Source organism: Haliotis cracherodii, unplaced genomic scaffold, assembly GCF_022045235.1.
Source record: "Haliotis cracherodii isolate W230 unplaced genomic scaffold, xgHalCrac1.p SCAF_2, whole genome shotgun sequence".
Taxonomy (NCBI): Eukaryota; Metazoa; Mollusca; class Gastropoda; order Lepetellida; family Haliotidae; genus Haliotis; species Haliotis cracherodii.
In genome coordinates this window covers 64,578,078-64,604,540 of record NW_027266275.1, presented here as the reverse complement: position 1 = coordinate 64,604,540, position 26,463 = coordinate 64,578,078, and the positions used below count along the sequence as shown (strand labels likewise).

Genomic DNA, 26,463 nt, shown 5'->3' with positions numbered 1-26,463 from the left:
ACATGACACATATCCTGACCACACCTCCCCATTTACATAACACATATCCTGACCACGCCTCCCCATTGTACCTCATACATATATTGACCACACCTCCCCATTTACACAACACATATCCTGACCACATCTCCCCATTGTACACCATACATATATTGACCACATCTCCCCATTTACATAACACATATCCTGACCTCATCTCCCCATTGTACATCACACATATACTGACCACATCTCCCCATTGTACATAACACATATACTGATCACACCTCCCCATTACATAACACATATCCTGACCACATCTCCCCATTGTACATCACACATATACTGACCACATCTCCCCATTGTACACCACACATATCCTGACCACATCTCCCCATTGTACATAACACATATACTGACCACATCTCCCCATTACATAACACATATACTGACCACACCTCCCCATTACATAACACATATCCTGACCACATCTCCCCATTGTACATAACACATATACTGACCACATCTCCCCATTGTACATAACACATATACTGACCACACCTCCCCATTACATAACACATATCCTGACCACATCTCCCCATTGTACATATCACATGTACTGACCACACCTCCCCATTACATAACACATATCCTGACCACATCTCCCCATTGTACATAACACATATACTGACCACATCTCCCCACTGACCACACCTCACCACATCACACATCTTAACTCAATTTTATATGTTATCTAGAAGACTAATATACTTAACAGCGGTTACATAAAACGAAATTTAGCTTGCATATTACATGTGACACAAAGGCACACTTTTATGGTTGCTTCTCCCAAATATGAAACCATGGCAATACTGACTTGTGATATCCAAGCCGTACTTCAAGTGTTACCTTGTAATAGACCAATCCCTGTTTCGGGATTCTCCTTCAACACACAGAGACATTCAGCAGGTGACAACCTACCTTTCCTCTCATCTGCCTCTCACTCTCAAGCTCTTCCTCCAGCTCCTCCACGCGGCTCTGTACAAGAAACATAGTCATCATCACTATTATTCATAGCAGTTGTGGTTTATCATCAAGTCAGTAAAACCATCAACAAGCGTTAATAAAGTACACTCGACGCTATATCAACTGTATGCTTCTGTAAAAGCACATGCTCTGTTAATAATTATATCGAGTATGGACAAGGACGACAAATATAACATATACATTTCGTCTTGCCAAGTATATATTGATATCACTTTGAGAAAGCGGAGCTGGTATCTCTATGTGCATTTATCGGTGTTCCAGCACCGACCTAGATTACATTAAGGTCCTCGATGATATTTTTCGAGTAATTTCATTACTTTTGATATATGGGTTAATTTTAATAAAATATAACATTAAATTTCGATAGGCATTTGTTTGTGGTATTCACACTATAACTGTTAATCATTTTTCATCAGGCGACCAACATCCTGGATAAAACTTGAAACATGTCATGCCATGATCCTAATGTCTTATCTGAAAACTTATCAAAGAATCTTCTTCTCCTTTATTAAATAATCGCGTTAAATTATATAAGAATATAATGTTCGTTGACATTGACAAATAAAAGTAAATTATATGTACATTTAATTTCAAGCTATTTACAAATAAGAGCGTACAAGGTGTTAAAACATACTTGGAATTCCTTAATTTTCCTCTGTTGCTGAGCCACCATGCTCTGTTCATCTTCGAGTTTGGTGTTAAGACCTGAGATTTCGATGTCTTTCCTGAAAAGTAAATGTTTTCACATTTAACGACATATTCATTCTCGTGATCATAACATGCAGACCCAAACTTCCATTAAACCCATAAGTAACCAGACATGTTCCTTTCCTGCGTGGCGTTATAGACAATAGGCGAAACTAACCCAATAAATGATGAAATACAAAAGAATTACCTTGTATAGATAGAAACCTACTTATCCTTGTGATATGTATACAGTTACAACTTCGCGTGGAACTTTAGTGTCAGGGGGAATTGATTGATCGACATAATATTTGTAGTATATACGGTAGGCTGTCAAGGTAAGGGATCAGAAGTCAAATCCAGGGATGTGTTTCACTGAATACATCAAACAATGATTTTGCCATCACACTTTAATAATGAGAATCCTTGAAACTATATATGCGTCAAATTATATACATTATATCATTAAAATGTCATTCTCTGAAGTTATGGCTGAATTAACCACCAACAGTCACTCACAGAAATAGGACACACAAAAACAAAGAACTTGTATACTAAGTCATAATTTTTATACGGACACTAACACCTCGATTATCTACCTTCTCATTGCTTCTTCCCCTTCTCTCTTGGCACGTTCTAAGTCTTCCACAACCTCCTGAGTTCCCTTGAGGTCCTGCTCGATCTTCCTCTTGGCCTTCTCAACATCACCTCGTACCTTCTTCTCACGCTCTAGGTTGTCTTCAAGCTATGTTTGAACATCAATTTCATGTTTTATCTTTTCATTCTAGTTTCTGTCAATCCTTCAGTTTTCTCAAAAAACATTCGTTTAGAGGTACAAACAACATTGATAACTAATATAGACTATGAAGATCGTCTTTATTCAACTTGTCCATTACCATATTTTATCATCCAAAACTGGCTCCTACACTGTAAATATCGCTGCAATGAAATTACATCACAATGTTTTGCAGACCATTGTGACGTCACTGTTATCATGACGTCACCATCAAATGACATCCCTAATGGCTCTGCTGCTGAAGCTGGCAGCAGTACTATTTACACTGAAGACACTGCTAATTACTGTCTACAAATTGAAAAAGTTGGAAGAATGATGTTGGATGATAAATAAAATCTCATCCTCGTGTCTTTTGATATCAAATATAGCAACACTCGTTGATAAAAGTGGTAAAATACCTAGGCTTGTCTAGGATTTTTGCCACTTTTATCAACGACCGCTGATATATTTGATATCAAAAGACATGCATCAACCAAGTCAGCGAGCCTGACCACCCGATCCCTTTAGTCGCTTGGTTTGAGAACGAAGCGACCTCAGTCAGCGATTGTTTCGCTTGCAAGCGGCTGAAAGTTAGCGCGCTGTTGTAAGGCGAATCGCTGTACATCGCTTACAAGCGATTGGCGCTTTGCATCGCACCCCTACAGTGTAGATATATATTGCTTGATCTCATCCAAGCGATATCTCCTGTGGGAGCCAGTTTTGGATGATAAATGACCATACCTCATCAAGAGTTTGTTCCAACTTGTTCTTAAGCTTGCTGAGGTGATTGACTTTGTCCTCTTCTGCTTGCAGATCGCTTTGGGTCTTCTTCAGGGTGTCGTCACCATCCTTCTTCTGTTTAGACAGCTTAGCTAAAGCTTCATCAGCATTGGCCAGTTCATCCTGCAGACTCAGAATCTGCTTGTCCTTCGCTTGCTTCTCATCTTCAGCCTAAAACGGAATCTCCACATACAACGTGCTCGCCATCTCGTAACTTCACTATTAAATAGAGCTTCATAAACACATGCATATGATTTAGTCGGAATCATACAATGGACTCTGCTTATAGCAGATGTTTCTTATGATTATGGAGAGGGTTCTGTCGCTTTTATTTAAGGAGCAAGGAGTGTCAAATTCATTCACATACAGTAAATATACATTTTAGGAATACTTTAGGAATCTGGTAGATTTGGTCTTATAGGTTTGGACCTAATGTTTTAATTACCAGCATCTATTACTAAATTTGTTTGATATCTTACTTTTTTCAGGTTTCCCTCCAAGTCCTCGACATTTTTCTTCAGAGCCAAATTGTCTCCTTCCATTTTTTTACGGTTTTCAACAGCATCCGCATTGGCATCTTCTTCATCAAGAAGGCGATCTTCAAGCTCTTTCAGTTGATTCTCAAAGTCTTGTTTGCCTTTCAAAAGCTGCTCGATTCTCTCCTCGCAGTCATCGATGGTGTCTTGTTGGGTCTGCACCTCCAGGAACAGTTTGTTTTTGGATTCCATCAATGTAACGCTCTGTTCCTCAAGTTCCTTGCACCTCTGACCAACCTTACCAAGCTCTTCCTTTGCCTTTGCCAGTTCTTCTTCTTTCTGTTTCATCTCATCTTCAGCGGCCTGAATGCTGAGGAGGGGCTTGACCTTGGTGTAGAATCTCCACCAGAGCCAGTTCCTCATGGCCAGCCACTTACGGATGTTCTTCTGAATCAACTCCAAAGCAGTTCTGTAGAAGGATTGAACTCATTGTAGCCATGCAATTACCAAAGACAAAGTACAAATTAACTTTTTATCAACAACTCCATTGATATCATTATTTTAACCTTCATTTCTAATACCTCTTGTCATCCAAATTCTTCATGAATTTGCGCTTCAAGTACCCACGAATGTGAGCCTGGAACAGACAACAAATTGTGCTGAGACGATCGTCACGGAGTTCCTCAAGGTAACCCAGGATTCCAGCTTTGAAGAAAACTTTGGTGTTACCCAGACGGAACTCTTCCTTGTTCAGTTCCAGGGCATCTAGAATCTTGCCAGCAACAATCTTGCCTTCAACGAAGCCTTCTGGGATAGCGTTGGGAGCCAAGATAGAATATCTGGAAAGAATAAGATAGAACTTAGCTCAAAGACGACAAGACATCTCATGATCGGTGGAGGGGAATGCCTGTACGTGTTTGTGTCATTTAGACAATAATGATCCAGATTTTCTAATGGTTGAAGTGATTTATATAGGTATTCGCCAAAGCCTCGGTGTGTAAAAGGAACATTCCTCTGAGCACATAAAACTGTCATTGGATGTGCGAGAAAATAACACGAACCTCTGTTTGAACTCAGAGTAGACGATTCTGTTAGGAAATCCCTTCCTGCAGATACGGATGCCCTCAAGTACACCGTTACACTGAAGCTGGTGGAGGACAAGGCCAGCGTCAATAACACCTACAAGTATAAGGTCAAACTGTTTGCTTATGTATCTGTGCACATTGTAATCATATGTACAATACATTGCTTTGTAAATATAGCCTTGACTAGTATTCTGAAATTAGGTGTATTGTTAGTGCATATGACTTTGTATATGGATCGAATGCTATTATAAGAACCTGCAAAAATGTTGAGGTCAACACACTCTGACAGGATGTACCCCATAACGTCAGGCAATAAACCAATGGGGCAAAGCTCCTTAAATGAAAAGACGTGTATGATGTTATCTATCACTAGATAAGCAATGTTACGATTACTTAAGGAAAATCAATTAATGTCCTTACTAGATAGGATCAGTTAGTTTACCTGGACTCTTTGTCTCGTTGGGGATGATACAACGCACAAAGTGAGGGTGAGTGGTGTACAGGTTCTTCATCAGCTTGTTCAGAGACTCCTAACATATAGCATAAAGAAACATCTTTGAAACAAGTGACATCATTCACACCATAAGTAGTAAAGTAAACTATGTTATTTACTGTAAATGGCTTTGCGTGTCGATGATGAAAGTATCAATTCCTCAACTTGAGGTCGGGGTGCGGGTGTGCGTGTGAAGGGGAGGGGGGCTTTCAATATGTCTGAAACGTTCGTTCCTTTCCAGGAGATTTTACAGTTCAAGTAAATGAATAACAGTTCTTATCATATCTGTACTCTGGAAATGAACAATGCCACTCTCCTGGGTAAAACCTCCCTTGCATTATGTGTTGTGTCTCTACAACTTTTTATTCTGTTTTGATAACATTTATGAAATGGTTTGTTTTCAATTGTTTCATATATGGTGACGTATATTTTACCCTGTGGACTGCAGAAATAGTCTGGAATGCAGAGCTCTTCTTCTTCTTCTTACCACCACCAGATCCATCTAAAGAATGTTTAATTAATGTTATTGGTATTGGACTACGGTATGTTTCATAGCAAGAATGTGCTAACAATGATAATTGTAAAATGTATGACAAAATATCATTATCATTGATTGCATTATTTATTTTCATATGTTTCCAAACTTGGTAGTGTAAAAATAATAAGGGATCTTCATTTCGTGTTGATATATCTTTGTAGTAAGGAGACACAGAAAATAAAATTCTACCATCAGCTGGGGGCTGGAAGAGAAGGGACACCAGCGGTTCTTTGGATTCTTTAAGCAAATTCACTAAGGTTTCGTTGATAGGATCCTTGTTCTTCTCCAGCCAGCCTCCGATATTGTAGGGAACTGTTCCGGCGTAATGCTTCAGGGCGAAGTCACCATGTTGGCCACCCTTCATAGATTTGCCAGGCTTGAGGAAGTTGGGAGATTTGCCCATGTGGTTCTCAGTCAGTTTGTCCTTGAAGGTCTTGTCAGATGCTTTTGGGAACATGCACTCTTCTTCCAAAATTGACAGGATACCCAGGGGCTAAAACATTTGAATAGATGAGATGCCTGCTTAGTATCTAAAGTATCCATACATGATATCAAGATGATCTTACAGACGTTACGTGAAACTTATATACACGCTGGTTAGGTAAATCTCATTACTGTCCAGATTAAGATTAGCAGCAAATAACCTACCTTTTCAATGAGTTCAATGCAGGCCTGTAAGTCCATGCCGAAGTCAATGAACTGCCAGACTATGCCTTCCTTCTTGTATTCTTCCTGCTCCAGCACAAACATGTGGTGGTTGAAGAACTGCTGCAGACGCTCGTTGGTGTAGTTGATACACAGCTGCTCGAAGCTGTTGAACTGTTACAACATATCATCAAGAATGTTTTAATGCCGCTTCACTAGACATGTTTCTATCCTACCGAGGACAAGTTACACACCGAAACTCTTATAGTTGTTACTGTCTCATATCTGAGCTAAATGGCTATAAACCTGTTGCGCTAACGTCAATTGCATTGAAGTGTTTATAACGCATTGTGTTGCGTTATCTAATCATTCAAGTCATGGAGAAGCTAGATCCTTTGCAATTTGCGTACAGAACTAGACGGGGCACCGAGGACGCAACAGCTTCGCTACTAAATGACATTTACGACCATTTAGATAGACCGTCAGCTTATTGCCAGAGTTGTTGTCGATATCTACTCCTCGTTCAATACTGTTCAGCCTCTTGTTCTTATTAAAGTATTAAGCAAGACCCTAATTCGATGGATAACTTGTTTTATCATATAACGGGTGGGTTTCTCCGTAGGATAAAGCCAATGGATAACAACGATATCCGTTCGGTTGATATGCGGATAGGGATGCAAATATCAAAGGTCAAGTAGGGACTTCTTTCACTGTTCCTAAACAGACATGGCGTCGCCCTTGTCATTCGGCGATCGAGTCAGAATTAACCATCGGGAATCTGGAGAAACTCCTGGGACAATTGCTATCATTATTAAAGAATAGTCTGATTGATGAAAATTAGTGTCTATCTTTGACGTTTGCACAGATAAGGTAAGGTAAGTTAAGCATTACCTCACCTCACCTCACCTCACCTCACCTCACCTCATCTCAACTTGACAAGTAATATGTATTACGTGTTATGTGTCAAGGTAAATACCTACATCAAAGATCTCGAAGCCAGCAATGTCCAGTACACCAATGAAATAGTTTCTTGGTTTCTTTGTGTCCAGGGAATGGTTGACTCTCTTCACAAGCCAGTTGAATACACGATCGAAGAGAGATTTAGCCATGGCACTGACCGAGTAGGTAACCTAGAAACAGTCATTGAAATGACGTCATCTATTTTAGTAAATTATTATATTATGAAGTACATAAAGGAAGTTCATAAAGTATAACTTACCTGATTCTTGGTTCGTCCTTGGGTGACGTAATCCATGGCCACCTTGATCTTGGGTTTACACAAAGCCTTCAGGAAGTCACCACAGTTGACACCCAATAGGAAGGAAACCTTCTCAGCCTCAGCAGTTCCATCAGGCTCAGCCTGCTCGCCCTTCTGCTTGAACTTCATCTCACCCAAATGCAGGATGGAACCAGTGCACTTGTAAGCGCTTACTTTTTCATCTGGGGTAAAACCCAAGACATCAAAGGCAGCCTGCAACATATGAACGTAAAAGTACTGGGCCTCAAAACATTAAAACGTTGCTTTACGTTCACATATACACGCTGTAGGTTCAGGGGCGATGGGGTAGCCAAGTGGGTAAAGCGTTGGCTCGTCACGCCGAAGACTTGGGTTCGATTCCCCCCACGGGTACACTGTGTGGAGACCATTTTCCGGTGTCCACCGCCTTGATATTAATGGTATGTTGCTAAAAGCGGCTTTAAACCATACTCACTCACTCACTCATTGTAGGTTCAGAATCAACCTAGTTCTCTTATTGATTAAGTATACATTGTATCTTGCGTAAGCAGCAACTTTCGAATACACTGGAAGTCAATTACAGTCACACCCCATTACAGTGGGATCCCATTACAGTCACACCCCATTACAGTCACACCCCATTACAGTCACACCCCATTACAGTCACATCCCATCAAAATCACACCCCATTACAGTCACACTCCATCACAGTCACACCCCATTACAGTCACACCCCATACAGTTGGACCCCATTACAGTCACACCCAATTACAGTCACACCCCTTACAGTTGGACCCCATCACAGTCACACCCCATTATAATCACACCCCATCACAGTCACACCCCTTACAGTTGGACCCCATCACAGTCACACCCCATTACAGTCACACCCAATCACAGTCACACCCCATCACAGTCACACCCCATTACAGTCACACCCCATTACAGTCACACCCCATCACAGTGACACCCCATTACAGTCACACCCAATTACAGTCACACCCCATACAGTTGGACCCCATCACAGTCACACCCCATCACAGTCACATCCCATCACAGTCACACCCCATTACAGTCACACCCAATTACAGTCACACCCCTTACAGTTGGACCCCATCACAGTCACACCCCATTATAATCACACCCCATCACAGTCACACCCCTTACAGTTGGACCCCATCACAGTCACACCCCATTACAGTCACACCCAATCACAGTCACACCCCATCACAGTCACACCCCATTACAGTCACACCCCATTACAGTCACACCCCATCACAGTCACACCCCATTACAGTCACACCCAATTACAGTCACACCCCATACAGTTGGACCCCATCACAGTCACACCCCATCACAGTCACACCCCATCACAGTCACACCCAATTACAGTCACACCCCTTACAGCTGGACCCCATCACAGTCACACCCCATTATAATCACACCCCATCACAGTCACACCCCTTACAGTTGGACCCCATCACAGTCACACCCCATTACAGTCACACCCAATCACAGTCACACCCCATCACAGTCACACCCCATTACAGTCACACCCCATTACAGTCACACCCCATTACAGTCACACCCCATCACAGTGACACCCCATTACAGTCACACCCAATTACAATCACACCCCTTACAGTTGGACCCCATCACAGTCACACCCCATCACAGTCACACCCCATCACAGTCACACCCCATCACAGTCACACCCAATTACAGTCACACCCCTTACAGCTGGACCCCATCACAGTCACACCCCATTATAATCACACCCCATCACAGTCACACCCCTTACAGTTGGATCCCATCACAGTCACACCCCATCACAGTCACACCCCATTACAGTCACACCCAATCACAGTCACACCCCATCACAGTCACACCCCATTACAGTCACACCCCATTACAGTCACACCCCATCACAGTCACACCCCATCACAGTCACATCCCATCACAGTCACACCCCATTACAGTCACACCCCATTACAGTCACACCCCATTACAGTCACACCCCATACAGTGGGACCCCATTACAGTCACACCCCATCACAGTCACACCCCATTACAGTCACACCCCATTGCAGTCACACCCCATTACAGTCACACCCAATCACAGTCACACCCCATTACAGTCACACCCCATTACAGTCACACTCCATTACAGTCATACCCCATTACAGTCACACCCAATCACAGTCACACCCCATTACAGTCACACCCCATTACAGTCACACCCCATCACAGTCACACCCCATCACAGTCACACCCCATCACAGTCACACCCCATCACAGTGAGTGAGTATAGTTTTACGCCGCTTTCAGCAATATTCCAGCAATATCACGGTGGGGGACACCAGAATTGGGCTTCACACATTGTACCCATGTCGGGATTCAAACCCGGGTCTTCGGCGTGACGAGCGAACGCTTTAACCAGTGGTCTACCCGACCGCCACTACCCAATTACAGTGACACCCCATTACAGCGACACCCAATTACAGTAACACCCCATTAAAGCAACACCCCATTACAGTGACACCCCATTACAGCAACACCCCATTACAGCAACCCCCCATTACAGTGACACCCCATTACAGTGACACCCCATTACAGCGACACCCCATTACAGCGACACCCCATTACAGTCACACCCCATCACAGTCACACCCCATTACAGTCACACCCAATCACAGTCACACCCCATCACAGTCACACCCCATTACAGTCACACCCCATTACAGTCACACCCCATCACAGTCACACCCCATTACAGTCACATCCCATCACAGTCACACCCCATTACAGTCACACCCCATTACAGTCACACCCCATTACAGTCACACCCCATACAGTGGGACCCCATTACAGTCACACCCCATCACAGTCACACCCCATTACAGTCACACCCCATTGCAGTCACACCCCATTACAGTCACACCCAATCACAGTCACACCCCATTACAGTCACACCCCATTACAGTCACACTCCATTACAGTCATACCCCATTACAGTCACACCCAATCACAGTCACACCCCATTACAGTCACACCCCATTACAGTCACACCCCATCACAGTCACACCCCATCACAGTCACACCCCATCACAGTCACACCCCATCACAGTGAGTGAGTATAGTTTTACGCCGCTTTCAGCAATATTCCAGCAATATCACGGTGGGGGACACCAGAATTGGGCTTCACACATTGTACCCATGTCGGGATTCAAACCCGGGTCTTCGGCGTGACGAGCGAACGCTTTAACCAGTGGTCTACCCGACCGCCACTACCCAATTACAGTGACACCCCATTACAGCGACACCCAATTACAGTAACACCCCATTAAAGCAACACCCCATTACAGTGACACCCCATTACAGCAACACCCCATTACAGCAACCCCCCATTACAGTGACACCCCATTACAGTGACACCCCATTACAGCGACACCCCATTACAGCGACACCCCATTACAGTCACACCCCATTACAGTCACACCCCATACAGTCACACCCCATTACAGTCACACCCCATTACAGTCACACCCCATTACAGTGACGGCCTATGACATTCACACCCCATTACAGTGAAGTTTACACGATATACGGTTTTTCCATTGGACAAGAAGCCGGTCACATGACCGCGAAACTGACGTTCATAAGCGTATGAATAACACAATTTGACGTTCATACGTTTTTCATAAGACTATATTCTTGAAATGAAGTAAACACTGACGGACTACAGCCTCATTCCTCATTCAAAGCACGAACACACACACACACACACACACACACACACACACACACACACACACACACACACACACACACACACACACACACACACACACACTTAAATAATAAGAAAGATCATGTTATATATAACGATGTTTCTTATTATTTAGACCCTTTAATCTTGTACTCACCGTTTTAGTATATATTGTGAAAAGTCAGAGAGTTTGACTGCATGATCGTTCACGAATATCGTCGCTATGACCCATCCTACTGAACAAAACTATGAAATGCACATCCAAACTATCGTAGTATCGACAGTTATAGTCTACAGCAGTCTTACCAAGGTAGTTCTTAACGACAGTTACGGTCTACAGCAGTCTTACCAAGGTAGTTCTTAACGACAGTTACAGTCTACAGCAGTCGTACTAAGGTAGTTCTTAACGACAGTTACAGTCCACAGCAGTCTTACTGAGGTAGTTCTTAACGACAGTTACAGTCTACAGCAGTCTTACTTAGGTAGTTCTTAACAGAACTCTCTCACCTAATGATAACATTATTTGAATATAGTAAACAAACGACAAAAGATGTCACTTTGGAACAATGTAAGTATACATTCGCTCATGTCACTTCTCCTTTTGAGGAACTACTTCATTCCGCAATACATGTACAGCTGGTTGTTGTATGACTGTCAGGGTAAATATGAAGTCACACATACTAAATAAAATCGTGCATAGATCTAGAGACACCAATCAAGGTAAAAAATAGTGATATAAAAAATTATAAGAATTGACTTTCTCTTTGTGTGAGATCATTGGAGTATGACCTTCATAAAGTGAGGGCAATATATTGTAAGAACGTCGTCGTTCAGTGTGGCCCTCAATCTATGAAGGTTCACACTCCAATGACCTCGCACAAAGGGGAAGTCAAATTCTTAATTGAAAGAACACTCACATGGGTGGTGTTCATTTCCTCCACGTCGTCAATGCCATTCACTGTCAACACACCCTGGTTGATGAAGGAGTAAAGGCCGGGGTCTGGTTGAGCCACAATTTTCTCTGTGGAAATGTTTGATTTTTTATAAAAACATGTATAATGCACATGAGTCAGCATACACAATCTCTCAGTTGTGTACGTTCTTAACACACCATCATAAAATTTATTCTAATGGTGATTATATTTATTATGGATTATTCTGCTTAAACACATTATCTACTTACCAATTACATCAGGTACGGCATTTGACAACATCTGGTAGAAAATGTGGTAGTTTCTCTCTACCGACTGTTGTTGGGTTACCCGAGACTTTTCCAGCAAATCTAGGAATAAAAGTGAATGAGTGAGTATTGGTAACGCCGTCTTTAGCAATATTCTAGCTGTATTACGGCAGGATACATCAGAAATGGTTTTAACACAATTGATCCATGTAGGAAAACGAACCCAGGACTTCTGCGTGACGAGCGAACGCTTTAACCATTAGGCTGTCCCACCGCCTCCTAAATTGTAAAAAGTCAGCACATGCGACTAAATATAGCATCCGGCCTCGATGAGGGATATAACAGCTATATAACCGCAAAGGTGTAAGGGATGTAATATATTCTGACCCCTTAAAAAGGGATCATGAATATGTTGTGGATATTTTTATGAAATTGTGTGCTCAGTCTTCACTACAAGAACATATTCCCAAAAATATTTATGATCCCAAACTTTTTTCGGTTCAGTATACAAACTGTTGGCGGAATATGTTGTACTGAACAACGCCCTATAAGAACGATGGTTCTGCTTTGTGTTGAATTCCATACATAGAAACAGTTTCTATCTGATTCATAGTCGTTCTTAACATAGGTAATATATCAACCATTAGCGTCACCAACGTCATCTTTTTGTATGAAGCCAGGGTGTCTATAAATGTTTACACTTATACTCACATGTTTCAATATCAGCTCCGGCTATTTTTCCTGAACTGCCGAAATGGATACGCACAAATTTACCCTGAAAGATCACAATACAAACTGTCAGTTTTTATCGGGTGTGCACAACATATGGATGACAATAGACATCTGAGAAAGAGTTGAAAGGACGTGGATGGATCAGCTTTCAACCGTTTAAGCGACCACCAACCGGGTGTAATCTTTGTGACGTCAAAGGGCAGGGTAACAACAAGTACCATCTTTTAATGTCTTCTGGTATGACGCGACCCGGGATCGAACTACTGACCTTCAGCTCTTCGGGCAGACGCCACGTATCCACAAACCCACGTAGGCGGTCTTGTATATAAACAGTATATAAATTCTTCGGGAAATTAAACTTCGTATTTCCCGGTGTAGATTTGTTTTGGTACTTATCCACAATGAATGAAAATGTTTGTTTGTTTGTTGTTTAACGCCGCACTCAGCAATATTCCGGCCATGTGACGGCGGTCTAAAAAAATAATCGAGTCTGGACCAGACAATCCAGTGATTGACATCATGAGCATCGATCCACGCAATTTGGACACAATGACGTGCATCAACCAAGTCAGCGAGCCTGACCACCTGATCCTGTTAGTCGCCTCTTACGACAAGTATGGGTTTAGCATAGAAGACCTATTCTACCCCGGATCTTCACAGGGTTGAATGAAAATGTACAAAAGACTTACGAATCTGGAGGAGTTGTTGTTACGGGATGTCTTGGCGTTACCGTAGGCCTCAAGAACAGGGTTAGCCTGGATGATCTGGTCCTCGAGGGAACCCTGAAGAATTGAAAGGGATATATGAATAGCATATAGATAATGACAGATGATATAACATAAGTCTGTATAAACTGGCGTGACATGTCGTCTCCAACACTGACATTTCGAATACGTGCTTTAATCGAAGTCATCAGTAGACCCAACTCCGGGTGATATCGTCTTAAAATGAAACAAAGGACATTAGTCCGTATCCACGATTCGTTAATCCGGATATTTCTTAATCCACATGATTTCATTGGGAAAAGAACCGTCTGAATTCACGAGGTTTCTCTGTATCATAAATAAAACAGCGGTTACAACAAAGGGATTATTTTGGGTCCGTAGTTGACCGCAGTAGATCTATCAGCATTAGCGCAGCAATTCTCTGGCATAAACTCCCGCTAGACATCAAACTGGCACCATCCTTGGACTATTTCAAGAAATTGATTAAAACACATCAAAGTACTACGACGTGTGAATGCTTTATATGGCTGCTCTTATTAATTACCATTATTAATTCTTATAAATTACGCAATTGACATTCTTAGAATGTAGCGCTTTGAGCATACATTTGATGTTTGGAATTTAGCGCGTTACGAATACACTTCATCATCATCATATGAAAGGTTTTGTAAAATTCCGAAGACTTACCTTCTTTTCCTCACTCTCTTCTTTCTTCTCTCCTGCGGCAGCAACGAAGGCGAAGTAAGAGATGACCTTCTTGGTGTTCTCAGTCTTACCAGCTCCCGATTCGCCGCTGATAATGACCAAAGTTGACATTGGGTAGATTTCAAAATATATATAGTTACAGATTGACATTGAGTGAGTGAGTGAGTGAGTGAGTGAGTATGGTTTTACGCCACCTTTAGCAATATTCCAGCAATATCACGGCGGGGGACACCAGAAATGGGCTTCATACATTGTACCCATGTCGGGATTCGAACCCGGATCTTCGGCGTGACGAGCGAACGCTTTAACCACTAGGGTACCCGACCGCCCCCAGATTGACATTGGGTAGATTTCAAAATATATATAGTTACAGATTACTTCTAGAACGTATTCATCTCGTCAACGTGTGTTTACGTCTCTTCTAACAATAACAAGTATTATCACGGCAGGTCACCAATAACGGACCCATTTGGGGAATCAAACCCAGGTTTTCGGCGTGACGAGAGAACGCCTTAGCGTCCCTCGTCAACTGAATGCAGCTTTCTTGTACAGGCTGAGTAAATAAGTGACTCAATGAGCGAATGTTGTTTAACGCCACAGAAAGCACATCGCCATCTATAATGATGAATAATGATAAAATATTAATAAATAATATAGTTTGGTGCAGGCAAAACAGTGACTGAAAAAACGTGCAATGACTGACGCCATCAGGGCACGAAGCCTGACCACCCGATCCAGTTTAACTTCCTCTTTCGGTCAGCAAGTCTAACCCATTGTCCATGCACAATCATACGAACCCAATATCAACCGGACATTGTATCCCAGAATGCATGGCCCCAGACAATGATATCTCGTACCACAGGCCCTACGCGTGTTTGGAACAAGTGTCCGAGCCTACAACACTTACACTTTAAGGTGTATTATAGTCATTTAAATGAATTGCAATTAAACTATACTTTAATATCAAGATATCGTCAGTGTAAACAGAATGAGTGAGTGAGTGAGTGAGTTGGGTTTAACGCTGCAGTATTCCACTTATATCACGGCGTGTCAGCTTAATGTGGGAGGAAAGCATCAAGTGATGCAGATCTCAGACGTTTACCACTAAGGTGAAACCCACGAGCACGGGTAGGATGCTGACAAACCTAGAAACATAATCGGGGCGAACCGGGATTCGAATCCACATTCATAGGTTTCTGGCGTGCCCAAGGGACGCAACTCTGCACCGCGAATCGCGTCGCCTTAAAAGACTGGGCCACCCGTGCCCCCAGTGTAAACAGAAACACATCCATAATATGAATAATAAATTGCAAATAAATATTGTATAATATTGTATTTTTATATGATAAAAAAGGTGCATATAGTATTTGTTCAGATCATCAATTTTTAGTTCCCCGATACATCAACATATAGATCGTTCACTATTACTTCGACAAACTATGACATATAGATGAGAGTATGGTTATGCAACCTGTATCCCAACGAATATATAAACGAATTAATGAAACAGTAAATGAAGATTTCTTTCAGCCCACTATCACATAGCAGAAGTACTGCCACGTTAAACACCAAACAAACATTTGGGGGACATTTGACCGAATCGCGTGTCTTCATGTTTGTGACTCTACACCAAGAAAACACCAGTTGCTTATGCAAGAAAACAAACATACTGAACAAACAAAGTTAGGAATCATGAATATTTTGGGGGATTTTTTTATGAAAGTGTGTGTTCAGTCTTCACTGCCAAAATATATCCCCAAAAATAGTCTAATCCCTAACTGGTTTTGTTCAGTATATATTGGTTCATCGCAATTTAATGTTCGTAATAAGTTAAGAAGTGCCTTACGTGATCAACATAGACTGGTTCTCACGATCTGAAATGCAAAGGACAGCATTAATTTTCATATCTTCCCGAGGCAAGGGAGTTAACTGACCATAAAGGCCCAGTTTAAACCCTTGCCGAACAACACGGTCCCTCCTATTGACCAATCAGAATCCACCTCTAATATCAAACAAAATGACGACAACCATATTATTATATATCGATAACCAAGATCTATATTGTAATAACAGGGCCTAACTTCGTGAAGTGCATCAAATCACCTGAGCACCTTGATTATAACATGAAAAGTTTGGGAAAATATTTGTTGAAGAGAAGGTGACGGTACATATGCTTCGCAAATCCTCCAATCGACCGAAAGCTACAAGGCAGTTTACGAACCGGATGTCGATTTCGTTACGCGATTTTCATTGGACTATGCATAGACACCTTAGTCCAGTCAATACATAACTCCATAATTCCAGGCTAGTTTGGCAAGGGCGGAAACTTGACTTTTACAGTCAGTTGACTCCCTTGCCCCGTGAAAAAGTATTTTTCATAATATTCAGGACGACTACTTTTATGTTCATTATTACAGTCATCAAACCAAACGTTTACACCTAAGGCTTTATTTAATGTCATTAAGTTATGGCGTGTGTTATTACATAGTTAATGTTACGGCTGTGTTGAAATGTATAGCTTCATAGAGTCATGTCGAGACGTAAACCCCTACCTTGCACCATGAACTGGTAGGCGTTGTCAGCGATGGAGAACAAGTGGGGAGGCATCTCGGTCTTCCTCTTGCCTCTGTACTTGTCAACGACGGACATGATGTAGATGGGGAGACGACGGTAGGGGTTGATGGCGATACAGAACAGGCCGGAGTATGTCTGAATACATGAGATATAATCAAGTGTGTGTTGTTTGGTGTGAAATTATTTTTTTTGAACAGAAGAAGGACAACCTAATTTATAACACATATGGTATCAACGTTGCATTATTGTTAAGCGTTAACACATTGTAAGAATATTCATGCATTTTCCTTCTTCACCATACCAACATTCTTCGAAAGAATATGTCTTTGCCACAACCATCAACGTTGAATTGTAAAAGTGAGTGAGTGAGTTGGGTTTAACGCCGCTTTTTTACAGTATACCAGTTATATCATGGCGTGTCAGCTTAATGTGGGAGGAAAGCCCACTTCGGTTAAACCCACGATCACGGGTATGGTGCTGACAAACCTAGAAACATAATCGGGGCGAACCGGGATTCGAACCCACAATAATAGGTTTCTGGCGTGCCCAAGGGACGCAACTCTGCACAGCGAATCGCGTCGCTTTTGACGACTGGGCCACCCGTACCCTCGAATTGTAAAAGAAAATTTGATACTGCAACGAGGGTAGTACCATGTGTTTAACCCAGTGACCACGTGAATGGTGGAGACGATGGTTCAAGGGTCTAGTAACTCACGTAGATGAGCCCCGCAACGTATCTGGCCCTCAAGTTGTGCAGGACGCTGGCCTCGTTCAGGTACGTCATGTTGGCGATGTCCTCGATCTTCTCGAACTTGGGAGGGTTCATCGACTGGATGTCATCCCTCTTCAAGGTTTTCGTCTGATAATGTAAAACACAAACGTTCTTGTTCAACATTTTAAAGCAAACTGTTCTTGAAAACATATGAACTCGGGAACAAATACTTTAATCTTAGATGGCGGTAAAGTTAATTTTATCCAAGAACATTACCCTTGGTAAAACTTGCAAACTAACATAAATAAATGTTTACTGTCACCATTTACACAGCACAGTATTAACCTGCATACACTCCTGGCGTTATTAAGGTCTAATAAGACAACATTTACACAATATACTGCATATTGTCATAATTGTGTTAGGTGTTTAACGTTTGATATTTACTGAAGCTGAATTCTGTTACAATATTGACGTGTAACTTTCAACACATAACCTGTTACCTTCATCACAGGAACCGAAAAATGCAACCGTTGTGTTAACGCCTGATTTTTAAAAATTGAACATAGTTACCTCATTGGTATCCAAGACAATGACCGTGACTTGTTCACCAGATTCGCCCTTGATCTCGCCGGCGCGGAACCCTTCTTCCTCATCGGGGACCCAGCAAGCTATTTTGGCATCAAATGCCTTTGTTTGCTCTTTCAGAAGTTTCTTGCGGTCTACCGCAAGATACTTCATGTCCGGATCATTGGGATCGTAGGAGGCCATCTTGTTGGTACGGTCAAGCTCCTTTAGTTGTCGAAACAAATAAAAACCCGAAACTGGGAGACTGTCTTCAGATTGGCTCCCCGATCTCTGTACTGCTCTTGGCCGCTAAAGTCGATCGGAACAGCCCTAGACTCGAGTCTAGCTGGAATGATCCAAAACGCATAAATAAGTGAGTATGTTTGGTATAGCCTGACATGGAACAGTAGTTCAGTTACACAATGGTGTGGACCATTCGTAGGACGAAAGATCAAGACTAGGTCCAGGACGTTTAGAATTTTGGTGAAACCAATGATAAGATAAACAAAGGATCCTAATCAGGCGACACTGTTATTTAAATCCCTGCTCAGCACATCCTTGCATGACAAGGGGGCGCAGTTCTGCACATCCTTTTACACACATTGGCCACCCATTGACGTTCCTACCATGAAGTGGAAGGATTGCTACAAACAGGTCAGTGTAACAGAATACTAACTGACTTATATGATTGAGACACAACTGTTATACACTGAAACAAAGGGACAGGTTATGGAATGATACGGTTTAAAGGGAAATGGTAGGTTGGATGACAGTTTGGTGGGTTACAACACGATACACAATGACAATACCGTCATCACTTCCAAGTGGAATTCAATAAATTATCATTCTACCATGAATGTGGAATCTATTCGATTCTGATAGTTCAATCATGAGGTTTCAAGTCACAATAGCCACAGCTGAAACCATTGATTTAACAGCCGCATCACCACGGAAGCTAATATTTATACAAAATTATTTCTCATTGTCGCTATGCATTTTGAGAAAATGATATGTACAAATATAGGTTACAAAATTCAGAATTGTTCAAAATATGTGTAGTAATACAGTTTGGACCATAAAAAGCACGATTGCAACCGACTGAATAGTGAATTTCAAGTTTTGGGGACAACGGACAGCTTGAAATTTCGCTCTTTTTTATATCAAACGTCCTGTAGCGTTTCCTCATAATTAGCAGCATGGCGTCATAACAGTGACGAGCGGCGTAGAACTAAACTTTGCAAGGATTGCTTAATTTTCCTCAGCGGTGTCAAGTGCATGTGTTTTAGGAAGTAGCTGGGGCTAAATACTTCCAATGCCTGTCTTATATGTGGGTAAGGTATAATGATGTACAAAATACAATGTTGGAGCATAAACAGCATCCCGGTATGTCTCTGATTGAGATCGACAACCTGTCAATACCCATTCAAACCCATTCTTCTTCACGCTCTTTCTCCGAAAACACCAAGTATAGTGTTTTATTTCATCATGGTAGCATAACGATTATATCTAGTTTCTTTCTTTTAAATGTTAGGATTGTTAAGGGTATGAGTCGCTCTGTGAACAACTTGTGAGGCATTGTGCTGACAAAAAAAGGATTCAAAGAATGCACCGTGGAACAATCTGATATTTCTGATGACTGTTGCATATTTCTTGTTGCAAACATGCATTCCCTTTCGACACCAGACCCGTGAAGATCAAGGGTAGAATAGGTCTTCAGCAACCCATGCTTGCCGTAAAAGGCGACTAACGGGATCGGTTGGTCAGGCTCGCTGACTTGGTTGATGCACGTCATCAATCCCAATTGCGTGGATCGATGCTCATGATGTCAATCACTGGATTGTCTGGTCCAGACTCGATTATTTACAGACCGTCATCATATAACTGGAATATTGGTGAGTGCGGCGTTAAACAACAAACAAGCTGGGGATACACTATTATATTCGAAACTATTTGTTTTATTCGAAGAATATCCCTCTAGTATATAGAGATGTTCAAATATTACGAGAACTTTTAATATTCATGGACATATATCTATCGTATGGTTTTCTATTTGAACATGTTCATGACCTTGGATATGACGTCTTATTGAATGTTGTAACTGTTCTGGCGATGGTGGTATTCTGAGAATAAACTGAATTGATGTGAAAAGGAGTTTGACGTTGCGTACAAGATTATTGCAGCCGACTCCGAACCGACCAGCCTTGTTTTATCCTCTTAATGCCGAACGTCAGGCAGGGTAACAAGGAACATCTTTTAATGTCTTCTTGAATGACGCGGCCGTGGATCGAACTACCCAACCTCCGCTCTCCGGGAAAACGCTCTATCCTTTATACAAAGGAGGTCTGAGTTGGGTTGAGACACATCAGGAGTAACACAATTATCCGCAAGGCGTACGGGTATCAGCTCTATGCCAGCTAAATATGGTCGGTGTGAAGAAAAACTGTAAATTAAATCATTTCGGAATACATATATATTTCCTAACACTGTTAACTCGAAGTCCAGCGGCATATTTGTTGACTTTTCCGTGACGATAGAAAACCTTAAAGTCGTCCATATATTACGATAATCAGATTTCACTTATTACTAATGGAATAAAATAACGAACTGGCAATAACCACAAAAACGGGTTGGATGTGACATTTCGATAAGTAGTATTCTTTGGCAATGCATCTGAATATAACACGTCAACGCCAAAGAAAAACAAGTCTCGATTATCCCCCGAAACAGATTCCATTGGGCGCAAAAAGCAACATAGCGGTTACATTTTTAGGAATGGAATACGTTTGACATTTTCCTGTGACTAATATGTTTATATGAATTATTGTATTGCACCCAGAAGTGCACATTATTCAGTCTCGTAATGTGTTCCTAACTATAGACTACGTTTTCTAAAGGGTCGGAACGACACATGCAGAGCAGAAAGACAAGGTATTGAATTACAAGGTAGAGGAATAAACCAACACGAACTATAACCCCCAGTAGTGGTATCTAAGTATAGTGATCCTAGGAATAGTGTTAAACTTCCAGCAGTGGTAACTATGTATAGTCATCCTAGGAATAGTGATAAACCTCCATCAGTGGTAACTAGGTATAGTCATCCTAGGAATAGTGATAAACCTCCATCTGTGGTTACTTTAAGTATAATCATCCTTGGAATAGTGATAAACTTTCAGCAGTGGTAACTAGGTATAGTCATCCTAGGAATAGTGATAAACTTCCAGCGGTGGTAGCTAGGTATAGTCATCCTAGGAATAGTGATAAACCTCCATCAGTGGTAACTAGGTATAGTCATCCTAGGAATAGTGATAAACTTCCAGCAGTGGTAACTAGGTATAGTCATCCTAGGAATAGTAATAAACCTCCTTCTGTGGTTACTTTAGTATAATCATCCTGGGAATAGTGATACACTTTCAGCAGTGGTAACTAGGTATAGTCATCCTAGGAATAGTGATAAACTTCCAGCGGTGGTAACTAGGTATAGTCATCCTAGGAATAGTGATAAACCTCCATCAGTGGTAACTAGGTATAGTCATCCTAGGAATAGTGATAAACTTCCAGCAGTGGTAACTAGGTATAGTCATCCTAGGAATAGTGATAAACCTCCATCTGTGGTTACTTTAGCATAATCATCCTGGGAATAGTGATACACTTTCAGCAGTGGTAACTAGGTATAGTCATCCTAGGAATAGTGATAAACCTCCAGCAGTGGTTACTAGGTATAGTGATCTCAGGAATAGTGATAAACCTCCATCAGTGGTAACTAGGTATAGTCATCATAGGAATAGTGATAAACCTCCAGCAGTGGTTACTAGGTATAGTGATCTCAGGAATAGTGATAAACCTCCAGCAGTGGTAACTAGGTATAGTCATCATAGGAACAGTGATAAACTTCCATCAGTGGTAACTGGGTATGGTGATCTCAGGGATAGTGTTAAACCTCCAGCAGTGGTTACTAGGTATGGTGATCTCAGGAATAGTCATAAACAGCCAGCAGTGGTAACTTGGTATATTCATCCTAGGAATAGTGATAAACCTCCAGCAGTGGTATCTAGGTATGGTGATCTCAGGAATAGTGATAAACCTCCAGCAGTGGTTACTAGGTATGGTGATCTCAGGAATAGTCATAAACAGCCAGCAGTGGTAACTTGGTATATTCATCCTAGGAATAGTGATAAACCTCCTTCAGTGGTAACTAGGTATGGTGATCTCGGGAGTAGTGAAAAACCTCCATCAGTGGTAACTAGGTATGGTGATCTCAGGAATAGTCATAAACCGCCAGCAGTGGTTACTAGGTATGGTAATCTCAGGAATAGAGATAAACCTCCATCAGTGGTAACGGTGGTATAGTCATCCTGGGAATAGTGATAAACTTCCATCAGTGGTAACTAGGTATAGTCATCCTGGGAATAGTGATAAACCTCCATCAGTGGTAACGGTGGTATAGTCATCCTGGGAATAGTGATAAACCTCCATCAGTGGTAACTAGGTATAGTCATCCTAGGAATAGTGATAAACCTCCATCAGTGGTAAATAGGTATAGTCATCCTTGGAATAGTGATTTCGGAAAACGAAAGCTCTGTTCAGGGTCCACTTCCACAAAACAATCTTAGCGAAGATTTTATTCGAAAGAAAAGGAGTGGCAATAGTCTTTTTCGTTTTGCAAGTTGACCATTAAGGCTGGTCCCTTGGAGTTCGGTACATCTGGAGTACAATTGTAATAACTGAAGCCAGCAAGATTCCTGTACAATCACTAAAAGTGTATACCGTCGGCGCAGAATTGTGATGATACTGAACTATGTTTAACAAAAAGAGCAAACTTATACACACGTGCACGTGTGTAGACTTGCCTTCAACATGACTACGTGACGTAGTTCTTCACGATGCCTTTACCTATTGTATTACGATAGCCATCGGGTTGGTTATGATGATGTATAGCCCTTACTGAATATGGTCAGTGAAATACGTTATTTCTAGTACATGTGTCTCACAATGTGTCAATAGCGAATCAGTAAGATTTACGCCATTTTAGCGTGGGGACACCAAGAATAGGAATACACTGGTCTACAGGGAGACAACGCGAGGCCATACTAAAGGCCCATCAACATGTCAATATATGGCAACACTGATATAGCGCACTGAAACAATAAAAGTCTAACATGTTTGCAGCCATTGGAATGCCCTAAATGTAAAGGCTGAATAATTACGTTCATCATTTTTTTCTAAAATCCTGCTAAAAGGAAATTAATGTCACCTATGAATACATTCCAAACGACGTAATCAATCTCGAGAGAGACGTTCTTCTACGGTTTACGCAAACAGTGTGGTTCTCAGGCAAATATTCTCACCACCAAGGCAAGATTGTATGGTCTCCGTCAACACAGAATGCTGAATTCAATGAACGGCGTCAGACGAAGAAGCACCATTAAAGAAGCACTTCGAGTGTTTGTAAAACAGCCCCAGTGTAAGTTGCAACTAGAGATCCGCAATAGTCATGTGAAATAAACATTTCCACAGTCCATTCTTTGAATCCCTTTTTTGGCATAAGAATCGCTAAGGTTATAAGATTATATGAATTTGGGCTTTTTTCCCACATGAAGCTGACACGCCGTGATATACAGAAATAATGTTTGCAATGTGATAAACTTGACTCAACAATCTTTACATTGAATACATCAATTTGGAGTTCTCCTTTAAGAATCATTTACGTGAAATAGAGTTCTCATTTGGAATAACTCTCCCTTGCAATTTTTGTACCGAAACACTAGGAGCAAGATATAATTTTTTGTTAGTTATATTTTGCCTTGAAAGTTATTTAGTTACATTGAGATGTGTCCGCTTCATGTGGGAGGAAATCCCAGTCTGACGCATTCCGCACATGTTTAACAGCGGACGCTTGGGTTCTGACATGTCAAAGGTCATAATCAGAGCGAATCTGGGATTCGAACCAACGGCAGTGGATCTAAGCAGCTAAAGAAAGCTTTCAACCTCTGAGCCATCCCCTACTGTTTTTTCATATTGCATATTATGTATGTTCTGTTAGATTTCAATTAAAAGTAGACCAGTGGTGCACACTGAATATTGATTAGGGAAATATCCACAGCTCTAAGACGCACACTCCACCGCCGACACGCGGTTAACAAACCTTAATTCTGATATCCAGGGTAACATCTTATCAAGGTAATCCAAGCGAAACAGATGTAATCCTGCTAAATAATGAAGAATTCTCTGAAAATCTGTAGAAAATGGGTTTTCGGGATTTCAAAACTTTGGTTCACTCGTGGTTGGTATACACAGCAGGGTTTTAGGGTTTATAATGAAAGCAGGTGGAATCTCATTAAAGGTACATATGCATGTGGTGTGGCGATGTGATCAAGGTATTTGGGGAGGTATGGGAAAGAATGGGTGCATCATTCAAGGGTGGTTGTCACTTTGGAGGGCCAAACACACAATACCTTCACCTTTCACTCACGTTCAAAAGCTGTTCTGGGGCCGCACATCTGCGCTGTGAATTTATACCGCCTATCACCTAGCCTGGTGATGATGTTTCATTAGCGGGGAGGCGATTGGCTGGTGCCATTGTCCCGACCAATGTTGACTTCTCATGACTACATACAGAACTTCTTTATATGGCCAGGGACATTCTGGACGACTAAATGGCTGTGATCTGAAATCTAATAGTGTTCTGATACTGTAAGATTCCCTTCGCGCGTTTCCCTTTTTCTCCGCGCCATCAAGGCAGCGACAGACCGCCGGCTTCCAGGAATGCCACGCCGATGCAGAGTAATAGGGAAGAGATAAACGTTTCACATGGAACATTATGTTTTGCTCATTCGGCGTTTGTGGATGAACTCCGGCCATGTTCTTCCTGCTCTTCTTACATAAACTTAGGATTCGTTTTGCGTTGTCAATATGCTTAAAACAATAAAAGATTAAACAAAACACGTTGGCTTCACATATGTCAGGGTCTTGACAGATTCATAATTTTAAAAATAACCCAATGTGTGCCCTACCTACTCTGGAACCTTGTATACCTGATCATACAAACTGTGACAATCAATTTCTAACCCGTCTGATTTAATTATCAAAGTTCATTTACTACAAAGTTCCACACATACTCCAGCATATGTTGGGTAATATCTTTAAGTGGTATTTGGAAGCTGTAATATTAATGAAGACTTGGTTTACGTATGGATTTCAACTTTTTTATTCCCACAAAGCGACGTTTCCGTAATGTGCCAGACTGTAGACGTCCTTGATAAAGGCTCTAGCACCTGTACCGAAAAATCTCATTGAAAGAAAAACTAAAAAACTGGCATCTACATGTCACCCTTGTCTTGCAAGATGTTGTGTAGAAAGTGGTGCTATGTCTGTACTAAGTTTACGCATCGATTTCATCGTACAATGGTCTCTGCTTTTTGCAGAGATTTCTATTGGATATGGAAAGGGTTTTGTCGCTTTATTTACTCAGCACTTATGACATTTGTAGCACTCCTATCTTTTATAAGAATTAATAATCTTAATTTCTTTGAATCTCGGCGTTATAACTACTGTTAATATCTGAGTCTGTATACGAAACAAACAGTGAACAATATTTGATTTAAACGAGTCTCCTCTGAACTTGAGGTCAGATGAATTGATCACATAAAACCAAATGAAATAGCATCACCTCACTCCGTTGCTCTCAGGTTTTGAAGTCTTGTATAATGTCAGTAAACGCTTCAAGTTTTGCTTCTCTTTTCTTTGCGGCATTATTGCAAAGC

The 26,463-nt window shown here is 41.5% G+C and overlaps 1 protein-coding gene across 2 annotated transcripts in view; it reads right to left on the bottom strand.

Annotated features, from left to right (window-relative positions):
- Window positions 1-25,401, bottom strand: part of LOC139468355 (myosin heavy chain, striated muscle-like) — a 34,837-nt gene extending 9,436 nt beyond the window's left edge. The window contains exons 1-23 of one of the 2 annotated variants that reach the window (XM_071250269.1): window positions 25,162-25,401; window positions 18,710-19,049; window positions 18,140-18,283; window positions 17,403-17,559; window positions 16,697-16,724; window positions 14,833-14,938; window positions 14,110-14,202; window positions 13,400-13,463; window positions 12,692-12,790; window positions 12,426-12,529; window positions 7,722-7,973; window positions 7,483-7,632; window positions 6,506-6,676; window positions 6,047-6,350; window positions 5,754-5,821; window positions 5,269-5,356; window positions 4,803-4,920; window positions 4,323-4,580; window positions 3,745-4,210; window positions 3,227-3,436; window positions 2,310-2,455; window positions 1,661-1,751; window positions 961-1,017 (exon numbers count right to left, since the gene is read on the bottom strand). In XM_071250269.1, the coding sequence (XP_071106370.1) occupies window positions 961-1,017; window positions 1,661-1,751; window positions 2,310-2,455; window positions 3,227-3,436; window positions 3,745-4,210; window positions 4,323-4,580; window positions 4,803-4,920; window positions 5,269-5,356; window positions 5,754-5,821; window positions 6,047-6,350; window positions 6,506-6,676; window positions 7,483-7,632; window positions 7,722-7,973; window positions 12,426-12,529; window positions 12,692-12,790; window positions 13,400-13,463; window positions 14,110-14,202; window positions 14,833-14,938; window positions 16,697-16,724; window positions 17,403-17,559; window positions 18,140-18,283; window positions 18,710-18,907 (3,372 nt within the window). In that variant the 5' untranslated portion in view covers window positions 18,908-19,049; window positions 25,162-25,401. The remainder of the gene's footprint in view (window positions 1-960; window positions 1,018-1,660; window positions 1,752-2,309; window positions 2,456-3,226; window positions 3,437-3,744; window positions 4,211-4,322; window positions 4,581-4,802; window positions 4,921-5,268; window positions 5,357-5,753; window positions 5,822-6,046; window positions 6,351-6,505; window positions 6,677-7,482; window positions 7,633-7,721; window positions 7,974-12,425; window positions 12,530-12,691; window positions 12,791-13,399; window positions 13,464-14,109; window positions 14,203-14,832; window positions 14,939-16,696; window positions 16,725-17,402; window positions 17,560-18,139; window positions 18,284-18,709; window positions 19,050-25,161) is intronic. The other variant, XM_071250268.1, reaches the window with a different exon arrangement.
- Between the last annotated feature and the right edge of the window lie 1,062 nt (window positions 25,402-26,463).